The sequence below is a fragment of the Otolemur garnettii genome, unplaced genomic scaffold, assembly GCF_000181295.1.
Source record: "Otolemur garnettii isolate 467f Iridium unplaced genomic scaffold, OtoGar3 scaffold00032, whole genome shotgun sequence".
NCBI lineage: Eukaryota > Metazoa > Chordata > Mammalia > Primates > Galagidae > Otolemur > Otolemur garnettii.
In genome coordinates, this window is record NW_003852427.1 from 11,785,698 (window position 1) to 11,804,686 (window position 18,989).

Genomic DNA, 18,989 nt, shown 5'->3' on the forward strand with positions numbered 1-18,989 from the left:
GTGGATTTGGGTATCTGAGAGGTAATCCTGGAACTAGTCCCCATATCAAGGGACAACCATATTGTGGGGGGGTCTTTATATTCTGTTTCTTTGTTTGAGACAGACTCTCACTCTGTTGCCCTGGGTAGAGTGCCATGTGTGTCATAGCTCACAGAAACCTCAAGCTCCTGGGCTTGAGCAATCCTATTCCTTCAGCCTCTAGAGTAGCTGGGACTATAGGCATGGACCACTTTGCCCAGCTAGTTTTTTTTTCTTCCCCCATATTTAGTAGAGACAGGGTCTCACTCTTACTCAGGATGGGAGTAATATTTTTCATATGTGTATTTCTTCACTCTGGGAGGCCGAGGCAGGTGGACTGCCTGAGCTCACAGGTTCAAGACCAGCCTGAGCAAGAGCGAGACCCCCCCTCTCTAAAAAATAGCCAGGTGTTGTGGTGCATTCCTGTTATCCTAGTTACTTGGGAAGCTGAGACAAGAGAATCACTTAAGCCCAAGAGTTTGAGGCTACTGTGAGATCTGATCCCACGGCACTCTACTGAGGGTGACAAAGTGAGACTCTATTTCAAAAAAAAAAAAAAAGTGTATTTCTTAAATTATTGAATGTGAATAGCATTTCATAATAGTCATTGGTTATGAAATACCTATTCTTCTTCCTTCCCTCTTCCCATTTTTTGTCATTTTATTAATCTTTTCTCACAACATGCTAAAATTGTTTTTACCAATTTGTCTTTTAATTTTGCTTATGGTATACTTCTTATACAGTCTAATATTTTATATACTTAGATCTATTATTCCTTTTCTTTATGGATTCTGGCCTTAATACTATTTTACCATCCCAATATCATAAAAATATACTATATTTTCTTCTAGTACTTGTCATTTTATGTTAAACATTTTAATGTTTTATTCGAACAATTCATTAACTCCCTACTGATCTCCAATCCTGTGTCATTTCTGAATTCCCTGCTCGGCTTGTGAAATCTCTTTAAAAGATGACTTACCAGGCTGGGCACAGCGGCTCATGCCTGTAATCCTAGCACTCTGGGAGGCAAGGTGGGTATATTACCTGAGCTCACAGGTTTAAGACCAGCCTGAGCAAGAGCAAGACCTCATCTCTAAAAATAGATGGGCGTTGTGCCTGTAGTCCCAGCTACTTGGGAGGCTGAGGCAAGAGCACTGCTTGAACCCAAGAGGTTGAGATTGCCATGAGCTATGATGCCAGGGCTCTCTTCTGAGGGCAACAAAGTAAAACTCTGTCTCAAAAAAAAAAGGATGACTTACCAACTGAGCGCAGTGGCTCACGCCTGTAATCCTAGCACTTTGGGAGGCCAGTGTAGGTAGATTGCTTGAGCTTAGGAGTTTGAGACCAGCCTGAGCAAGAGCAAGGCCCCCATTTCTAAAAATAGCCAGGCAATGTGGCAGGTGCCTGTAGTCCCAGCTAAATGGGAGGCCGAGGGAAGTGAACTACTTGAGCTCAAGTGTTTTGAGGTTGCTGTAAGCTATGACACCACAGTATTCCCACCAAGGGCAGCATTTCCACTCTGTCTGGAAAAAAAAAAAAGATGACTTACCTAATTGCTGAGCCCATTTTATGGCAGTCCCGGTGTCTCCTGCATTGCCTTCAGCTAAGCATACAACTTCTTGCCCAATCTTCCACCCAATTAATGGATAAAAGCCTTAGAAAGCAAATAAAGAATAAGTCATATGACAAATACATACTTCATTACAGACTTCCACAATGGAATAATTTTATTATTTAGAAATACTGCAAAGTGCCTCTAAGTCAGACTGCCCAAGTTCAAATCCCAGCCCTCTAGCACTCACTAGTTGTGGTCTTGTAAGTTTCTAACCTCTTAGCCTCAGTTTCCTCAACTGTAAAATGGTCTGTCTCATAGAGTAGCTATTGTAAGAATGAATATACTGAGGCTGGGCACAGTGGCTCATGTCAGCATGTTGGGAGGACGAGAAGATTTTTTTTGAGACAGAGCCTCAAGCTATCCCCCTAGGTAGAGTGCCGTGGCTTCAAAGCTCACAGCAACCTCCAACTCCTGGGCTCAAGCGAGTCTCCTGCCTTAGCCTCCCAAGTAACTGGGACCACAGGTGCCCGCCACAACGCCTGGCTATTTTTTGGTTGCAGCCGTCATTGTTGTTTTGGCGGGTCCGGGCTGGATTTGAACCCGCCATCTTAGGTGTATGTGGCTGGCACCTTAGCCACTTGAGCCACAGGCGCTGAGCCAAGATTGTATTCCTTAAAGCCAAGAGTTTGAAATCATCCTGGGCAACATGGCGAGATGTGATTGCTGCAAAAAAAATTTTATTTTACTATTATTATTATTATTTTTTGAGACAGAGTCTCACTATGTCATTCTGGGTAGAATGCCATGGCGTCACAGCTCACAGCAACCTCAAACTCTCGGGCTTAAGTGATTCTCTTGCCTTAGCCTCCCAAGTTGCTGGTACAGGTGCCCGCCACAATGCCCGGCTATTTTTTTGTTGCAGTTGTTGTTTAGCTGGCCCAGGCTGGGTACAAACCCACCACCCTCAGTGCATGTGGCTGGCACTGAAACCAGTGTGCTACAGCCAAGCCCCCCTAAAATTTTATTAATTAATCATCCAAGTGTGCTGGTGCATGCCTGTAGTCCTATTTACTTGGAAGGCTGACGCAGGAAGATAGCTGGAGTCCAAGAGTTTGAGGCCACAGTGAACTAAGATTGGGCTACTGCATTCTAGCCTGGGTGAGAGAGCAAGACTTTGTCTCAAAAAACAAAACAATAGAAAATTTGAGTTAATAAGTTAATAAATAAAAAGAACTTCACAGTGTCAGGTATGGAATGTGAACACCAAATATTAGTTTTTATTAGCTATAAGCATGCCTATGTCTCTAGAAACACAGCCACAAACATTCTGAGAAATAAAAGGTTACTGTGAGGTTGGGGCACTAGAGAAGTATGTTAGTTACTGTGTTTACTTGGAGTTTCTAAACAAGGTTCTTAAATAGAAACAATCTATAATACAATAACATTTTCTAGCTTCCATTTCCCCAGTTAGGGAAAAAGGAAGAGCTTGAAGGAGGATGGAAAGCAGGAAAATATTTTTAAAATCACCTCTTAGGAACCATGTTAGGGCAACAGAGCCCCAACCATGAGCCCCTAGCTCTGATAGTTCTAGAAGGATATAGTTCTACAATCTCTTGGTTTGTATCTCCCAGGATTTCCTCCATCAGGAAGGCAATAGAGGAAATGGAGGTTTTTAACCCTAAACATGCACGGATTACCACTCTAAAAAATTCACGAAAGAATTTTCTTTTTTTTTTTTTAGAGATGAGAGTCTTACCTCGTCTCTTGCCTTATTCTCTTGCCTCAGCCTCCTGAGTAGCTGGGACCACAGGTGCCCACCACAATACCCAGCTATTTTTTTGCTGCAGTTTAGCCAGGGCTGGGTTCAAACCTGCCACTCAGTATATGAGGCCAGCACCTGACCCACTAACCCATGGGTGCTGCCCTAGCAAAAGAATTTTCTGACCCACAAAAAAACATTTAGAGCCCTAAAAAGAAGTCTTAAACAAGAATAACACGTATTATAGATAAATATTTGGAAAGCTGACCAAACATCCTAACCCTACAAACTAAACTTTTCTACAATAGCTTTCTTTTTTATACTTTTAATTTAAAGGTTAAAAAAAGAAATGGAAATTAACTATCTTTAAGAATAATGAGACATGATAGAAAATATCAACATAAAATGAAAAAATGGTATATCACAAAATTTAAATATGAATAGTAATGATATTAATAAATAAGATCAATTCTAACTGTTTACCTCCAACAGTCTTTTGAAGATTATTTCCAGTATTAATGTCCAAAAAAGTTCCAGTTCCCATAGTTAATTTCACATCACCTGTCTGGAAGCAGCACTCTCCAAACATGGCTGATTGCTGGTCAGCAACCTACAAAAAATGTTCAGATGTTGGACCCATTGCCCTTAGTGGTGGTTCATATCATTATATCCCATTGCCCCATTCATTGTATTCTCATGATTAAACATTTCCTTTTTTTTCTTCCTGTTTCTTTTTCTTTTTCTTTTTTTTTTTTTTGAGACAGAGTCTCACTTTGTTACCCTCAGTAGAGTGCCGTAGCATCATAGCTCACAGCAACCTCAGATGCTTAGGCTCAATTCTCTTGTCTCAGCCTTCCAAGTAGCTGAGACTACAGGAACCCACCACAACACCTGGCTATTTTTAGAGATGGGGTCTCACTTTGGAGATGGGGGTCTTGCTCTTGCTTAGGCTGGTCTCAAACCCACGAACTCAGTCAATACACCCACCTTGGCCTCCCAGAGGGGTAGGATTACAGGTGTGAGCCACCACGCCCAACCTTTCTTCCTGTTTCTTAAGTAAATAAAATAAAATCTCAGAGAACAGAGAGCAACAACTATAAGATAGTAATTTCTCTAGGACTAAGGCTGTACAGATAATTAACATGCCTGAGGAATTTTTAATGGACTTTTAAGTATCTTATGAATAATCTTAGAAATAAAGATAAGAATAAAACTGTACAGAAGATTTTTCATTTTCAACTTAACAGAGGTTTCATTCATTAGTCAAAATAACTCACCCTCACACAAATTTCTCTCGTATTAAATGATAGTTACATGTTTCAATAGATTAGATGTAAATTAAAACCATCCACATCCCAACCATACATTTTTTTTTTTTGAGACAGGGCCTCAAGCTATCCCCCTGGGTAGAGTGCTGTAGCATCATAGCTCACAGCAACCTCCAACTCCCGGGTTCAAGCGAGTCTCCTGCCTCAGCCTCCCAAGTAGCTGAGGCACTAGAGAAGTATGTTACTGTGTTTACTTGGAGTTTCTAAACAAGGTTCTTAAATAGAAACAATCTATAATACAATAACATTTTCTAGCTTCCATTTCCCCAGTTAGGGAAAAAGGAAGAGCTTGAAGGAAGATGGAAAGCAGGAAAATATTTTTAAAATCACCTCTTAGGAACCATGTTAGGGCAACAGAGCCCAAACCATGAGCCCCTAGCTCTGATAGTTCTATCACAGAACTATCACCGTTCCGCCACAACACTGGCTATTTTTTGTTGCAGCTGCCATTGTTGTTTTGGCGGGCCTGGGTTGGATTTGAACCCGCCACCTTAGGTGTATGTGGCTGGCACCTTAGCCACTTGAGCCACAGGTGCCATACATTTTTGTTAAAAGATTATAAATTTTGCTAACACAGTCATATGTAGATATACATATGGCAATATTTTAAGGGCCAAAACATATTGAAGGAACCCTTTCTTATTCATCTAATATCTTCTAGCCACACCTTAATCTAACCCTGAACTTATCCCTACATTGAGTATAATTGATCCTCTCCAATGACAATGAATGTGTAACCTGGGAAATTAAATTTCCTTTCACTTGCCAGCTTCCCCGCAACTATAGAGACCATCTATCTAGGAATAGGTGGTCCATAACTCTGCTTAAGTTGTTGCACGAAATCAAAAACAATATGAAAGGGCCCTTAAAAATCAAAACAGCAAAGTTTTCATTCTTCCATAAGTTTCTTTACTGGTAGACGCTGGCTAAGGATTTTATTAAATGCACATACAACTTTCTCCTTTAGTTTAAATTACCCTATTGCCCAGGCACAGGGGCTCAAACACCTGTAATCCTAGCACTCTGGGAGGCCGACTTGGTGGATGCTTGGCCTCAGGAGTTGGAGACCTGCCTGAGCAAAAGCAGGACTCTGTCTCTACTTAAAATAGAAAAACTAGCTAGGCATTTGGTGGGTGCCTGTAGTCCCAGCTTCTTGGGAGGCTAAGGTAAGAAGATTACCTGAGCCCAAGAATTTGAGGTTGCTATGAGCTATGATGCCACAGCACTCTACCCAGGGTGACAGAGGGAGACTCTGTCTCAAAAAAATAATAATAATTTAAAACAATTAAAAAAAATAAATTACTCTATTGCTGCTTATGGTTACACATATCAAATATAAACTAAACACTGGCCCCCATCACTGTGCACTGCTTCAGAGTGTCAAATATAAACTAAACACTATTCAGAATACATCTTTAAAAGTCTGTTTTCTGAAAAACAATATACCAGTAAGTCAGAAAAAATTATGAAGCGTTTCTGTTTCCAAAAACACATAGGATACACAGTACTTCTGGTAATATCCAGCTCCCTTTAATTTAAAAAGAAAAAAAAAAGATACTTTATTTTGCCAAGTACCTTTTGTTTTTCCTAATGCTAGTTCCAATTATTCATATATATTCATTCAGTTTAGAATATACTACATAAAGAGAAACCTTCAAGGTTTCTACTTACCAAGGCAACTATTGGTATAGGCACACCAAATATCTCTTCATCCACTAATCCAAAATTGTGGCTTCAAATAAAATTGATTAAAAAGTTAGTGACAGCTTTAATTCAGCAAATTATCTTTAACTTATGAACAGTTATATGCTAAACATAATAGGTCCATCAATCATATAATAAAATGCTTTTCCCCACCAAAATAAAATGAATTCAAAGATTTGGCTGTTTCTACATCTAATGTTATTACCTTGTGTCCTTCACAGGGGGCAGGATGGAGAGTGGAACGGAGATTATGGAGGTAATAAGCCCACTCCAACACATCTGAGCACAGACACACAGCATCAGAATGCAAATATTTACATATTTCAAATATAAAAGCATTTTAAGACAGCGTGGTATATGTGATAAATATACAAAAGTTGCATCTGTCAGCTAAAAATAAATTTAAGGCTGGAGGTTGCTGTGAGCTGTAATGCCACGGCACTCTGCCCAGGGGGACAGCTTGAGGCTCTGTCTCCAAAAAAAAAAAAAATAAATAAATAAATAAATAAATTTAAGAAAATTTAAACCCCAAAGTTGGTGACTCAAAAAGAAGAAAAAAATCCTTACCAGATATGGGTCAAAAAGTCCAGTTGTACTAGCATTTGAAAAATCTGTGGCATATGCAGAACCTAAATTTACATTGGAAAAATACATTTATTATCAGATCGTATAAATTGTGGAATAAAAAATAAAATCCTAAACCCTGAATGGATGCTCCCCCTCAGCCCAGAGGACCCCAGAGAAACCTTAAAACCCAAGTTCCAGCCATGACAGAAAGGGAGGGAGGTCAGGCCTCGTTCACTCCCTCCCTCGCAAATGGCCATCTGGTTTTTTATTTTTCCTAAGGGCTAAACAGACCAGCAGTCTTTCCTGATAAGAGGTAACCAACCATGAAGTGGCTTAACCAGTCTACTGAGCATGTGCAGAGGTTTTGGGATCCTTGTTACCCCTTGACACCGTGGGGCTGCCAGAATCTGGAAAGTGCAGCCCTTTAAAGAAGGAGTTATAAAGCGTGACCATATATGCGCATGGTCCCCCTTTAATAAATATTCATGACTCCTTCTGCTTGTTAAATATGCATATTTGGCCATCCTGCTCTTCATAAACTCCTTTTCCCATTCCCTTCCTCCCACCCTTGAAGTACTTGTTCCTGGGTTCTTGGCTTATGGCCAGCGGCTCTGCTTTCCAGACTGCAAAAATGGCCACTGACAGGCTACAGCCCTCTATAAGAAATAAAGCTCTCCTTTCAAACTGTAAATCAACACCTCTTCCAAGTTCATCAATCATGGCGATCAATGGGGTGACAAGTGTCACAGGCAGTTCACCCTCACATCCTATCCCGAGTTTAAAGACCTTTGTCTGCATTCAAATTCATTCCAAAATGAGTATTTCCAATGTGAAGTTTCCAAAAGCAACTTCTTACCTAATCGTTATGAACTCTCATTGTTCATAAAGCACTTTCACAAAAGCACTTTCATACACATTGCCACTTCATGATCCCCATTTAAAAATGAAGAAAGAGGTTCAGAGATGCTAAGTGATCACCCATAGTTATACCCAGCTGCCACAGGGCAGATTTGGCATAGAACTCATTGCTCTTGAAGTTAACACTGTTCTCCTGCCTTATGTATTGCAGGTTTTATCACTAATTTTTTTTTTCATTTCATTGTCTAACTTTATCACCCTTGGTAGAGTGCCCTAGTGTCATAGCTCATAGCAACCACAAACTCTTGGGCTCAAGGCATCCTCTTGCCTCAGCCTCCTGAGTAGCTGGGACTACAGACTACATAACGCTTGGCTAATCTTTAGAAACGGGTCTCACTCTGGCTCAGGATGGTCTCAAACTCCTGAGTTCAAGCAATCCACCTGCCTCGGCCTCCCATCATGCTAGGATTAAAGGTGTGGGCCACTGCATCCAGCCCTATCATAATTTTAAAATTTCACTCCTCTTACAATAAGCAAACCTGGAGCAACAAGTCTAGTTTTATTATGACAATGTAATTATTAGGATATCAAGAAGCAATATGTCTGAGATATAGGAAGAAAAAATAGTAACTTTGCAAATCGTTTCTCTTGGTCAAATGTCAGTTAGTTAGGACAGATTTGTCAGAAGGTGTTTACCTTTTGTGAGCTTATGTAATAACCAGGTATCAATAGTCCCAAAGCAACAATTTTCTTCCTCAACGGCCTTTTGCACCTTGAAAATACAACAGTACAAACTCAATTCAAAAAGACTAAATTATTAAGTGCAAATCTACTGATATGATACAATCCCTTTTTTATAAAAATTAATAGATACATAGAAAAACAATTTCCAGAATATACTTCAAATAGTTCTAAGTGATTATTAAGAGTATGAGATGTAGCAAGGGGAGAGGGAAAAGATTTTCACTTTCTATACAGTATTTTAGTTTTATACTAAGTCTGTCTTAGTTACTTTTGTGCTTAAAAGTTTTTTTTTAGGTTTGGCGCCTGTGGCTCAAGTGGCTAAGGTGCCAGCCACATACACCTAAGGGTTGCCAGCCACATACACCAAGTGGCTAAGGTGCCAGCCACATACAGCCCGGGCCCGCCAAATAACAATGACGGCTGCAACCAAAAAATAGCTGGGCATTATGGCGGGTGCCTGTGGTCCCAGCTACTTGGGAGGCTGAGGCAGGAGACTCGCTTGAGCCTAGGAGTTGGAGGCTGCTGTGAGCTGTGATACCACAGCACTCTACCAGGGGTGACATAGTGAGACTCTGTCTAAAAAAAAAAAGATAAAAAACAAAAAAAACTTTTAGCAAACTAGGAAAGAAAGAGACCTTCCTTAATTTGATAAGATATTTCCAAAAAAACCTACTGCAAATTCACACTAAAAAGTGAAACGCTGAAAGCTTTTGTTCCAAGATCAGGAACAAGAAAAGAATGTATAATCATCCTTTCTAGTCGACATACTATAAAGGTCTTTGTCAATGAAAAGAAAAAGAATTAAAAGCACGAGTAGAAGTAAAAATTTAATTACCTACAAAAGATATAACTGTATGCACAGAAACATGCCCTCCCCAGAAAAGCTATCAAATATTACCAGAATAACTAAGTGAATTCAGCAATATTACTGGATCAAAGGTCAAGTCATAAAAATTAATTCATATTTCTAAATACCAGCCAAAAAAGAAATGGAAAAGAAATAATTTAAAAAACGAGTTGAGATAGCTATAAAAACATCAGTTACCTAACAATAACTCCAATGAAAGATCTACAAAAACCTTACACGGAAAATTATGGGACACGTTAATAGAAATCCTTTAACAGAAAATTAGACATTATACCCATGAATCCTAAGACCTATTATTATAAAGATATCAATTCTACCAAAATTAATCTACAACTCAGATGCCATTGCAGCACTGGGAGTGAGGGGAGTGTTTGTTGTGAATATAAATTGACAAGTTGATTCTAAAATTTCCCTGGAGATAAAAAGGATCAAGAAGAGTCAAGACAAACCTGAAATGAAACCTGATGCTTACTGGGCAGCGCCTGTGGCTCAAAGAAGTAGGGCGCCAGCCCCATATGCCAGAGATGGCAGGTTCAAACCCAGCCCCAGCCAAAAACTGGGGAAAAAAAAAAAACCTGACACTTACCTCATACTAAATACAAAAATCAATTCCAAGGCCAGATGTGTTGGTTCTCACCTTAATCTTAACACTTTGGGAGGCCAAGGTGGGAGGATGACTTAGATTCAGGAGTTCCAGACCAGCCTTAGCAAGTATGAGACCCCCGTCTCTACTAAAAATAGAAAAAAATCAGCTGGGTGTGGTGGCACCTGTCTATAGTCGCAGCTATTCAGGAGGCTGAGACAAAAGGATCATCTGAGCCCTTAAGTTTGAGGTTGCAGTGAATTGTAATAATGCCACTTATGATATTACCACTTCACTCTACCCAGGGTGACAGATTGAGATGCTGTATCAAAAAAAAAAAAAAAAAGCCAGGCGCAGTGGCTCACGCCTGTAATCTCAGCACTGTGGGAGGCTAAGGCAAGAAGATTGCTTGAGCTCAAGAGTTCAAGGCTTGTCTGAGCAAGAGTGAGACCCCGACTCATGAAAAAAATGAAAAATCCAGCCAGGTGTGGCATTGAGTGCCTGTAATCCCAGTGGCTTCAGACGCTGAGGCAGCAGGATGCCCACAGCCTGAGTCTGAGGTTGCAATGAGTTACATGATGCTATTGCACTCTGCTCAGAGCATAGGGTAGAACTCTGTCTTGACAAAAAAAAAACAAAAAAAAAAACAGGAAAAAATCAATTCTACATAAGAGTACATAGACTTATAGAAGGCAAAACATCAAATATATAACACTATCTTTATAGGCTCAGAATATGAAGGACTCTTCAAAGAGACACAAAAAAGTTCAAAGATATTTAGGGAAGGCAGGGCACAGTAGCTCACACCTGTAATACTAGCACTCTGCGAGGCCAGGGTGGGGTGGGTGGATAGTTTGAGCTCATGGGTTCAAGACCAGCCTGAGCAAGAAATTGAGACCCCCCGTCTCTACTAAAAATAGAAAAATTGAGGCAAGAGGATCATTTGAGCCCTCTGGAAGTTGCTATGAGCTATGATGCCATGGCACTCTATCTAGGGTGACAGTTTGAGATTTTGCCTAAAACAAACAAACAAAAAAAATACTTAGGGGTGGTTCAGCGCCCACAGCTCAGTGGTTAGGGCACCGGCCACATACACCAGGGCTGGCAGGTTCAAATCGGGCCCAGGCCTGCTAAACAACAATGACAACTACAACAACAACAAAAATAGCCAGGTATTGTGGCAGGCTCCTGTCGTCCCAGCTACTTGGGAGGCTGAAATAAGAGAACTGCTTAAACTCAAGAGTTTGAGGTTGCTGTGAGCTGTGACGCCTTGGCACTCTACTAAGGGTGACATAGTGAGACTATGTCTCAAAAACAAAAAAATATTTAGGGTAAATTAAAGTATGGTATTGAGAAATAAACACATAAATTGTAAGCGTAGAAAGAAAAAGTGACAGGAAGTCTCATAGTGTTCTTGATCCAGGTATTGTTATGCAGAGGTTTGTTCCACAACATCTCACTGAGGGGTATATTTTTATTTTGGTCACCTTTCTAGATTTGTTGATGCACTAAAATTTTTTTTAAAAAAAACCAATTATGCTTTGTCTTCCATTCCAATATACAGTGGACACTTAATTTTCCCTCAAATAATCCATTCCTTATCTTTATACCTTAAATTTTCTTATCTTCCTATCTTCATTCCTTAAATTTTTTTCTTCCCCACGGTCTTTACCTCATTTCCATACACACCATCTTTACTCACCTCCGTCAGGTTCTGTAAAATCCAGACTAATCGCAAAGAAGAGTGCTGAGTTGTGAAAGTGAACAAACTGGCTGCAAAAAGTCGTTTACTTCTCGTGAAAAAGTGAAGCATTCGGCAGGAACTATGCAAGAGCTAGTTTTAAAAAAGGATATTGTGAAAGAAGTATTTATTGACATTTGATGTTTCCACGTCAATTCTATTCAACATGCAAACAAAAATTCAATAACAAACAGATCATTTAACTACTTATAAAAGTGTTCTCAGGACCTGAGGAAATCAAATAGAGCAATATATTATCCTAGGTGGACAATGTGAATTCTAACATATGAAATATTAACACATTTAACTGAATTCCTTTAGCAAATAAAAGTTTTTTAAAACAGCTATTTCTAGCTCTCTGCCTATTCTCTATGAAAGTGAAGGAAGAGAGTCAGGGAGGGTCTATTTGCAGACTCTTATTTTACTATGATATGTACACATAAATTTCATTTTAGGCTTCTTAGATAAATCTATACAATTCAGTAACAGGGTAGCATTAATTCACTGCTAGTCACATAGTAACATCATCTACATAAAGCTCTCAGCTAATATTTGATTTGGGAAGCTTATATTCCCAATATTTCCACATTATTTACAATATTATATCTTAGCTTCAAAATGCCTTTATGAACCAAAATCTGGAGAAAACTCAATCCCAGCCAGAGGCCCGAATGAGCTCTTATTCTTTCCTACCTTTGGAAATCTTTTGATTTCCAGAAATCAAATTAGCACTAACTCAGCAGGAAACTTCCCAATATTGTAACCACTTATAATTTTATTTAATACTATCCATACTTGGCTTGGAGCCTGTAGCTCAAGTGGCTAAGGCACCAGCCACATACACCGAAGGTGGCGGGTTCGAATCCAGCCCGGGCCCGCCAAACAACAATGATGGCTGCAACCAAAAAATAGCTGGGCGTTGCGGCGGCCGTCTGTGGTCCCAGTTACTTGAGGGGCAGAGACAGGAGACTCGCTTAAGCCCAGGAGTTGGAGGTTGCTGTGAGCTGTGATGCCACAGCACTCTACCCAGGGGGATAGCTTGAGGCTCTGTCTCAAAAAAAAAAAGTATGTCTCAGAATCTTTGAAATTTAATAACTGCTATGAAGGAAATAAAGTGCAATGTAAGAGATGCTGGGGGTTCATTTGAATAAAACGGCAGGGGAGGGTTCCCAGAAGTGACACACAAGCTGGACCCTAAAGGATAAAAGTCCTTTTCCCGTAAAAGGAACCAAAACTTTCATCACATGTATGCTCAATAGTAAGTAAATAAAGTGCTGTAAACGTTCAGGTTTGTGCTCGGGGTCACATTTCTGCATCAAGATTTGAGATGTGGGGTTTATACCACCAAGTAAATGTTTTCATAGTCATTATTTATTTTCAAAGGATTAAAACTTTTAAATGCTTCAATGACTAACATAAATGTATGATAAACTATTAAAAACTAAAATTATACATTAAGGTAAACAATTATACACTATAAATTCTATAATCTAAGATTATACAGACTGGGTGCAATGGCTTACACTTATTATTCCTAGCACTAGAAGAGGTTGAAATAGGAGGATTGCTTGAGCCCAGGAATTTGAGACCACCCTGAGCAATATACTGAGACCTCTTCTCTACAAAAAGGGAAAAACTAGCTGGGTTTGGTGGTATGCACCTGTAGCCCCTGCTATTTGGGAGCCTAAGGCCAGAGGATGACTTGGGCCCAGGAGTTTGAGGCTGCAGTGAGATACGATGACGTCACTGCACTCTAACTCAGGCAACAGAGCAAGACCTTGTCTCAAAAAAACAAATGGCTCGGCGCGTGTGGCCCAAGTGGCTAAGGTGCCAGCCATATATACCTAAGGTGGTGGGTTCGAATCCAGCCCGGGCCTGCCAAACAACAATGACAGCTGCAATCAAAAAACATAGCCGGGCGTTGTGGTGGGTGCCTGTGGTCCCAGCTACTTGGGAGGCTGAGGCAAGAGACTCGCTTGAGCCCAGGAGTTGGAGGTTGCTGTGAGCTGTGATGCCAGAGCACTCTACCCAGGGCAATAGCTTGAGGCTCTGTCTCAAAAAAAAAAAAAGTATCCTATTCAAAAAGTTCACAATATTTCCTTATAACCACTTTAACTCCCTTAATTACCATGTTCTTTTTTTTTTTTTTTAATTAATTGCCATGTTCTTGGAGCCTGTGGCTCAGGCTCAAGGAGTAGGGCACTGGTCCCATATACCAGGGGTGGTGGGTTCAAGCCCAGCCCTGGCCAAAACCGCAAAAAGAAAAAAGAAATTACCGTGTTCTTCCCATAACAATACCTCTCAGTATCTAGCCTCGTAAGTTATTACAGCAAGGTCCATTTTTATATATTAAACTAATACTAAGAAAAATCAATTCAGGTGAGATTATGGCAAACTTGTTTCACTCATGCCTTGTTATAGTCTATAATATATTCATGTTTGCTTTCATATAAAATATATGTTTTTCAAGCCTTATGTAAAACTGATGCTCCAGACATGCCCCCGGGCACCATCTAGTGCTAGTACACTAGCACAGAAGGCATTTCAGAGCAAAGCTTTATAAGTATTAAAATGTATTAATATGGAATATTAATTATGACATCAAACATTATAGGTCTATTCACAATTGAGGAACTGGCAAATTGTCTTATCCTTTGACTCAGTAATTTCTTACTCAGAGTGAGGGAGATTTGAAAGACACAAACGAATAGCAGCTGATGCTGTTGTCACTGTCATCACCATTATCACTACCAATTACGGATGGCCTACTATGTGCCAGGCATAATGCTAAGTCTGATAGTTACCTACCTCAATATTCATTCTCTACTTTTGTAACAAAAGATGATAAATTTGAACATTTCATTCCATATTCTTTCCATTTCTCATAGGCAGAAACATGAATTCTCTGGTCCACCCCCAAACTTCCTTGGGACTTTCTGAGGTACATGTGGTAGCTCACACCTGCAATCCTAATACTCTGAGAGTCCCAGGCAGGTGGATCACCTGAGCTCAGGAGTTGGAGAGCAGCCTGAGCAAGAGCGAGACCCCATCTTTAAAAATAGCCGGGTATTGTGGTAGGTGCCTGTAGTCCTAGCTACTCGGGAGGCTGAGGCGAGAGGATCACTTCAATCCAGGAGTTTGATGTTGCTGTGAGCTAGGACACCATGGCACTCTACCAGGGCAACAGAGTAACACTGTCTCAAAAAAAGAAAAATGTATGTAAATCTGCCACATAAGCTTTTGGATAAATAATAAGTTTAATTCATTATTAATTTTCACTGATGTGGGGGAGTGTTTACATGTGTATTCTCTTCTTAATGTCCTAAAACAAAATAATACAATTAAGTCTACAGTTAAGGGACATTTATAGGAAAAAACAGTAATATCCAAACCACAGATGATAAGAAAAAGATTACCTTCAATATAAGAGAACTATTCCAAGATTTTACAAGTTCAACAGCTCTTAAGTCTTGCCAACTAATAAAGTTGTGAAAATGATTTCCCGTTTTCCTAAGAAAGATTGAAACAGTATTTTGAGACTCAACATAAACCAGACAATATTAAAAATCTGAAATTAGAAATGAAACTACAATATCAATGCATGATTTTAAAAAGCAATGCTTTTCCACTTCATTGTACTTATCTTCGTACAATCAGATACAACCTCTGAGCTACAAAAGAAATGAAATACAGCCTGAGCCTGTTTCCACACCTCACAACTTTAGGACTGGCTTACCCACTGACCTAAAATGCTTACTAAAATTTCTCCAACAAACAGAAATTCAACAAACCCCGAGTCAATGCTACAATAAAAGTGCAGAACTAAAAACTACAGGAAAAATTATTTTTCCTTTGAGACCCATGCAAATCAACCACAGCATGTAATAATTGCCAATATTCAACTCAGATTTGCTTTTTAACCATGTTCTATTCCCGAGACTGTCATTCCCCACTCTACGTAAGTGCCTACATCTATGATCATATTCTCACCTTTACCCCAATCTGTCAGTCAGCACATCTTGCTATTACTACAGTTCTCTCAATCTTACTCTTTAAATGCCTCCCCTTCAAACTACTACAATCTTTAATCCCTTGCACATTCCCTTTTCTTCCTACCAACCCTTCCTAGGCACACTTAATTTCCTGGATCCCATGTCCTATATTGCTTTAACTACTTGCTGTTACACTCTCTAACCCTTGATTTCTACTTTTTAAAAAGATGGTGGTAGCAGGCGCAGTGGCTCTGGCTTGTATCCTAGCCCTCTCTGAGGCTGAGGCAGGTAGATCGCTTGATCTCAGGAGTTCGAGACCAGCCTGAGCAAGAGTAAGACCCTGTCTCTACTAAAGACAGAAACAACTAGCTGGGTATTGTGGTGGGTGCTTCTAGTGCCAGCTACTAGGGAGGCTGAGGCAAGAGGACTGCTCAAGAATTTGAGGTTGCTGTGAGCTGTGACGCCACAGTACTCTACCCAGGGCAATTGAGTGAGACTATGTCTCAAAAAAAAAAATAGTGGCAAAGTAGGCACATGGTAGTTTATGCTTACGATCCCAGTATTTTGAAGTACAACTTAAACCTTGGAAACATAGCAAGCCTCTATCTCTATTTAAAAAACAAAATTAGTTAGGTGTGGTGGCGTGCATCTATATTCCCTATATTCAGAAGGCTGAGGCACTGGGGCCCAGGAGTAGGCGGCTGCAGTGAGCTAGGATAACACCACTGCACTCCAGCCTGGGAGATAGCATGAGACCCTGTCTCAAAAACAAAAATAAAACTTCTGAAAAAGTATATGTAACATGAAGCTTGCCATTATTAGTGTACAATTGAGTAACATTAATTACATTCACAATATTATGTAACCATCACCACTGTTTTTAAAATTCTCTTATCACTCTAAACAGAAGCTCTGTAACATTTAAGAAATAACTTTCCATTCCCTCTTCACCCCATCCCTGGTGACCTCTTATCTACTTTCTGTCTCTATGAATGTGCCTGTTCTAGTTGCATCATATAGAAGGGCAATCATACTACATCTGCCTTTTTACATTTGGCTTATATTGTGGGAAAGAAATCCTCACGACCTGGACAAGAGTACGGCCATTTTGGGAAACAGCTGGTGAGAAAAAGCAGGACGGAAACCAACTGCTTGATCACAGTGAACCTCCTCCCCTTACTCCTGGATATAGAATTCTTTTAATCACACTGAACCTCCCCCCCTCCCTCCTGATAAAGAATTCTTTTTATCACACTGAACCTCCCCCCCTCCCTCCTGATAAAGAATTCTTTTTATCACACTGAACCTCCTTCCCTCCCTCCTGATATAGAATTCTTTTTTTTTTTTGAGACAGAGTCTCACTTTGTCACCCTGGGTACAGTGCTATGCCATCATAGCACACAGCAACCTCAGACTCCTGAGCGCGAGCGATTCTCTTATCTCAGCCTCCCAAGTAACTGGAACTACAGGGGCCCACCACAACTCCTGAGTATTTTTAGAGACAGGGGTCTCATTCTGGCTCAGGCTGGTCTCGAACTCCTGAGCTCAGGCAATCCACCTGCCTCAGCCTCCCAGAGTGCTGGGATTACAGGTGTGAGTCACCATGTCTGGCCCGATATATAATTCTTTGGAGTCATTTTAACAATAGTACATATTTACACATTTCATTTAAATCTAATTTTGAATCACTGGCTTCAGCAAATATTCATAAAGCAATTTGTGCCAAGAGCTGGAGACACAGCTACAGAGCTACATGGCACCTTTGTCCTTATAAATACACTTTCTGCCAGGGAATTCAAACAAATTATCAATTACTCAATTGCTTGCTTACAATAGGAATACGTCCTACAGAGGAGAAATACAGGTTGTCATGAGTGTACTTAACAGGGCTTTTTGAGAAGTGACAATGGAACTGAGCTCTAAAGGATGAGCAGGAATAGGAGGGTAAACATCCCTGACAAAATGTGTTGCTGAACATCCTATGGTGGGATGAGTTATGATGGGCTGGGGAACTGAAGGCTGCATGGCTGAAAAGCAAGAGGAAAGCTGTGTCATTAATTCATGCCACAGTGCAAGACAATCTCATCCCAAAAACACTGAATTCAAGTAGTGGCACAGACTGAATGAGAAGCTTAAATGACAATATTGTAAATTAATTGTCTTTAATCCTTCTAACACTTTATACCATTCTGTGGCTCTTGATATATTTTGTTAAGTAACTGGAAAGAATCATTTCTTTTTTTTTGAGACAGTCTCACTCTGTACCCTGGGTAGACTGCCCTGGTGTCACTGTACCTGACAGGAACCTCAAACTCTTAGGCTTAAGCGATCTTCTTGCCTCAGCCTCCTGAGTAGCTGGGACTACAGGTGCTTGCCACAGTGCACGGCTAATCTTTCAGTTTTTTTAGTAGAGGTGGGCCTGGCTCTTGCTCAGACTGTTCTGGAACTCTGGAGTGCATACAATCCACCTGTCTTGGTGTCCCAGAGTGCTAAGATTACAGGTGTGAGCCACTAGGCTTGGCTAAGAACCATTAACATAAGTATCAAATACCACAATAAAAGAATATTTGGTTCCATGGGAACACAGAGTAATTTATAAACTTGTATAATTAGACTGTAAATTCCTTGAGGGTTAGTATTCTTACTCATCTTTATATTCAGCTCAGCAACCAGAACAGGACATTACTTGCTATGAGCTTGCAAACAGTTACTAAGTGAACCGGGTTCGTATGACTCATAGTTTACATTGCTAACTGGCACACACCCCGATCTGAGGTTAGGTGGCAGGAGTCTCCCCAAGAGACACAGTAACTGAAGAAACAAAACAGCTCATGATTTTTTAGAACAACAGGAATATAAAAGAACCAAAGTGGAAGAGAAACCATTTAGAGTTATTTTAGAAAGCAGGCTAAACACACTGCTAATTAAATATATTGGAAAAAATTAATCTAAGACTATGAAGAAAACTTAAAGGGCTGAGGAAAGTTAATAATAACTGAGTGGCTTGGTCCTGGTTTGTTGGACCAGGGGTACACGAGACAAAGAGACAAGGAGAAAATAAAAAAGAAGGTTCTAAGTTTTAGGTTTCCTGACAGCAACTGAAAGGAAAATGATGCAGCCAGGTGCGGGGGCCCATGCTTGTAATCCCAGCACTCTGGGAGGCCAAGGCAGGAGGATTGTTCGAGCTCAGAAATTCAGAGACCAGCCTCAGCAAAAGCGATACCCTGTCTCTTCTAAGAATAGAAAAACTAACTGGGTACTGTGGTGGG

The 18,989-nt window shown here is 40.2% G+C and overlaps 1 protein-coding gene across 1 annotated transcript in view; it reads right to left on the reverse strand.

Moving 5' to 3' along the window:
• Nucleotides 1-18,989, reverse strand: part of GK5 (glycerol kinase 5 (putative)) — a 70,382-nt gene that overhangs the window by 24,899 nt on the left and 26,494 nt on the right. The window contains exons 4-11 of the mRNA XM_023513050.1: nucleotides 15,145-15,238; nucleotides 11,690-11,821; nucleotides 8,489-8,564; nucleotides 6,935-6,996; nucleotides 6,573-6,646; nucleotides 6,335-6,395; nucleotides 3,819-3,945; nucleotides 1,571-1,675 (exon numbers count right to left, since the gene is read on the reverse strand). Of these exons, the coding sequence (XP_023368818.1) occupies nucleotides 1,571-1,675; nucleotides 3,819-3,945; nucleotides 6,335-6,395; nucleotides 6,573-6,646; nucleotides 6,935-6,996; nucleotides 8,489-8,564; nucleotides 11,690-11,821; nucleotides 15,145-15,238 (731 nt within the window). The remainder of the gene's footprint in view (nucleotides 1-1,570; nucleotides 1,676-3,818; nucleotides 3,946-6,334; nucleotides 6,396-6,572; nucleotides 6,647-6,934; nucleotides 6,997-8,488; nucleotides 8,565-11,689; nucleotides 11,822-15,144; nucleotides 15,239-18,989) is intronic.